This window comes from Oryzias melastigma, linkage group LG4, assembly GCF_002922805.2.
Source record: "Oryzias melastigma strain HK-1 linkage group LG4, ASM292280v2, whole genome shotgun sequence".
Classification (NCBI taxonomy): Eukaryota; Metazoa; Chordata; class Actinopteri; order Beloniformes; family Adrianichthyidae; genus Oryzias; species Oryzias melastigma.
Window position 1 is genome coordinate 20,103,683 of NC_050515.1, and position 3,809 is coordinate 20,107,491.

At 36.7% G+C, this 3,809-nt stretch overlaps 1 protein-coding gene across 1 annotated transcript; it reads left to right on the plus strand.

Moving 5' to 3' along the window:
- Nucleotides 1-975: 975 nt before the first annotated feature.
- Nucleotides 976-2,177, plus strand: LOC112150167 (fetuin-B). Its single transcript, XM_024278190.2, has 2 exons — nucleotides 976-1,388; nucleotides 1,941-2,177. The coding sequence occupies exons 1-2, from the start codon at nucleotides 1,191-1,193 to the stop codon at nucleotides 2,067-2,069; spliced, it is 327 nt and encodes a 108-aa protein (XP_024133958.2). The 5' UTR covers nucleotides 976-1,190; the 3' UTR covers nucleotides 2,070-2,177.
- Nucleotides 2,178-3,809: the final 1,632 nt, after the last annotated feature.

The window sequence follows — 3,809 nt, forward strand, 5'->3', positions numbered from 1 at the left end:
AGAAAAAAAAAAAAAAAACACCATGAAATTTACTTGGATAAAATCAACTTCTTTATGAGATACAATTGCAGTGCTTAAAGTACTGATGATTAAAAATACCATGTATTTTACAGTTTTGCTTTTGCAAAAAAAATATGAATATTTAAATTAATCTTAAGTCATCATTTAAAAAAATTGTGAAATATTGTCTGGTGCTGTCTGAGAAAAAGCATATTTTTATGATTATGAGTCATTACATTGTCTAGAAGATGGCATCATCTTCCATCATCTTTGTTCATTTTTTTCCCCACATTTTTTTTTCTTTTTTTATTTTGTTATTCAGTTAGTTTTAATCCTTGAAATGAATTTAAAAAATAAATAAATAAAATAGGAAAAGGCATTCAATCATTTTTTTACTCAAGTAAAAAAAATATTTGCTGTGGTTTAAGCAAAAACTTTAGCAAAACATTGCAGCCCAGAAAAATTACATCAAAATACATTAAATATCCGGGAAAAAAGCAGAGGCTTGACTTGAAGTCATTGTTTTAGTAAATATGTTGATGTGTTTACTGTTTTTTAAGTGTTCTTTGGGTAGGATTTTTGCTGAATTGCTGAGAGTGACACTACATGGTTAGGGTGAGTTTTCCCTTTAAAAGTTGAGCTGGTTAAGCTGGTTTGTGCATATCCACCTGCCTGCACATTAACTAATGAATTCCACATGAGCTGCAGAGGACATGCTCAGAACTGATCTGCACACTCTCTTCTTTTGTTACTTTTGTGAAGTCAAACTAAGAACAAAACCAGCTAAAGTTGTTCATTTCAGTTTGAGTTTTTCAGTGTTTTTTACGAGTTTTAAGCAGTCTTGCATGCAGGAAACAAAACTGTAGAAACTTTGCTGTTAAAAATGTGTTTGCTTTAATGAGTGGTTTCCCTTTTCCCCAGTGGCCTTTGACCCCCAGTCGGAGTCAGGCATTGGCCTGCAGTGCAGCAGATAGCGCCTGTTTGCTCATCCTTTTGGAGAGAGGGGAAAGTCCAGCATCTCTCTCACATGTCTGTCGAAACGCCGTCCGTAAAAACTAGGGTAACCAGTTTTTGGAAAGGACTATCTCCAGACCAGCACATGTTAAAAAATCTATCCGGATAGTTTTGTCTCAGTGGGTAAGGTTGGGCTTTTTGTTGGGTCAAGACTGCGTGTTTGTGTGTTTTAGAGGATGAGTGGGTTCCTGCTGGTCCTTTGTCTTGCTTTGTGGCACCAGGGGGGGACAGCGGGGCCCGACCCGCCGGGCTGCAGCAGCCCTGATGCGGTGAGGGCGGCAGAAGAGGCTCTCCAGCAGATCAACCAGGACAGGACAAGCGGATACATCCTGAGCCTCAATAGACTGTATGATGTCTCCCACACGCCACAACAGGTTTGGGTCAGCACTAAAATATCCGTGCATGAGCAAAGATTATATTCTACACTTTATTGAGACCCACGGGTTGAAACTCTAACCGTGGATTGGATTTTTACCAGTTCTTGATTAGGAAATTTGGAACCTAAGATGATTGGTTAAGCAGTTAATATAATCAGTTTTGGCCACGCCCTCAGGAATGCATGACTTTGACTCTTGATGCTACCAAAGGGAGGCGTTTCAGTTTAAATACACTTGTTCCAAAGTTTGCAATAAGTTGCAATGTTTCCTAATATCGCATTTATATTCTGTTTTGTTATCCGAAGTTGAGCGAGTTATCATGTAGTTCTTCAAAAGCTGAACCGTCTCTTGCAGGTGACCAATTAAGCTATAAAAGGGGCACAAATATTTAAGTTTTATGGGCAACAGCTTAAAAACATGTGTTTTCTGTCTTCAAATAATGTCTGTCCCAGATGAAAATAAGGAAAACTTTAGCAAAAGAAAAAAAGTTATGTATTTTTTTTAAACACCATATTTTATAACATTTTTAAAATCTGTGTTTTTTCACAGGAGCGAGGGGGGTCAGTCTACACTCTGACCATTGATGTCATGGAGACTAAATGTCATATAACCAGCAAGAAAGCCTGGAAACAATGTCAAGTCAAAGGCATTGGAGATGTTCCAGTGAGTAAAAAGTAGATTTGCAAGATTTTTAACTGAATTGTTGCCATAACAGGAAGCCAAAAGAACTGTGTAAACATTTTTTATTATTATTATTTTAAGCTTTTTGCATTAAAAAATAAAGAAAAATTAAAAACACACATTTAAAAAGTAGCTTGATCAAAGTTTGAAAAGATATAATCAGTTTGTGGGTCTTGTTTGGTAAAATTAATTTAAAAAATCATGCAATAAGTACCAAGCACAATTAAATATAGACATTTGGACAACAAAATTATAGTAAAGTCAGCCAAAATAGAGCACAGATTAATAACCAAACACATAAATCTCTTTCAAAAATGAGAATGGAAATACCAAAAGAACAAATCCCAGCAATGCACCTTTTAACATCGTAGTGCAAAATAAACAAATACTAGTTTGCTTGACTTGATGCCTAGCTTTTTGTTTTACAAACACATTTTAAAACATTAAAAAAATATAATGGAATTATCCTTTTTTTTTAGCCCCTACTGTGTACAATTTGTGGGATGCATGATGGTGTAGTGGTTAGCATCCCGCCTCACAGCAAGATGTCCCAAGTTCTAATTCCGGCTGGGACCTTTGCATGTTTGCGTATTCTCCCTGTTAGCTTTCTTCAGGCATTCTGGCTTCCTCCCACCATCCAAAAACATTCCACATGGGTTAATTTGTATCTATGAATTGTCCTGTGTGGCCCTGTAACAGACCGGTGACCGGTTCAGGGTGCCTTCAAACAGTAGTTAGATTAGCTCCAGAGAGACTGAGAGAAATATAGGGGTTCCCAAAATGGACTGAAGGATGAAAACAATTGTATTTTAAATCTGAAATACTTTTTCTGCTATTTCCCCTCTGTCATAATTTTTCCACTTTTACTACAATCTTCTATTGACACTTAGACCTTGTATTTAGGCTGCAATACTCATTTCAGTCAGATTTCATTATCTTTATGCAGGATTTTTTTAATGGGCTTTTTAAAAAGTTGATTATTTTATCCCTCAGCTCTGATTTAAGTTTGTAAAGTGGGGCCAAATTTATTTAGTCAGCCACCAATTGTGCAAGTTCTCCCCCTTAAAAAGATGACAGGTCTGTAGTTTTCATTGTAGATATTTCTCAACAATAAGAGACAAATTAGAAAAAAAATCCAGAATAACATTGTCTGATTTTTAAAGAATTTATTTGTAAATTATGGCGGAAAATAAGTGTCTAGTCAATAACAAAAGTTCAACTCAATACTTTGTTATGTACCCTTTGTCTGTAAGACAGTTTTCACAAACTGTTGCTGGTATTTTTGACCCATTCCTCCATGCAGATCTCCTCTAGAGCAGTGATGTTTTGGGTAGCTCAGAACTCCCTCCAGAGATTTTCAATGGGGTTGAGATCTGGAGACTGGCTAGGTCACTCCAGGACCTTGAAATGTTTCTTATGAAGTCACTCCTTCATTACCCAGCAGTGTGTTTGTCTTCCATTTCTTAATAATTGCTCCCACAGCTGATTTCTTCACACCAAGTTGCTTACCAATTGCAGATTCAGTCTTCCCAGCCTGATGCAGGTCAACAGCTTGTTTCTGGTATCCTTAGACAGCTCTTCGGTCTTGACCATTGGTCTTTGGTCTTGGAATGTGACTGTTTAAGGTTGTGGACAGGTGTCTTTTATATAGATAACGAGTTGAAACAGATGTCATTAATAAAGGTAACGAGTGGAGGACAGAAGATCTTCTTACAGAAGAAGTTAGATAGATAGATA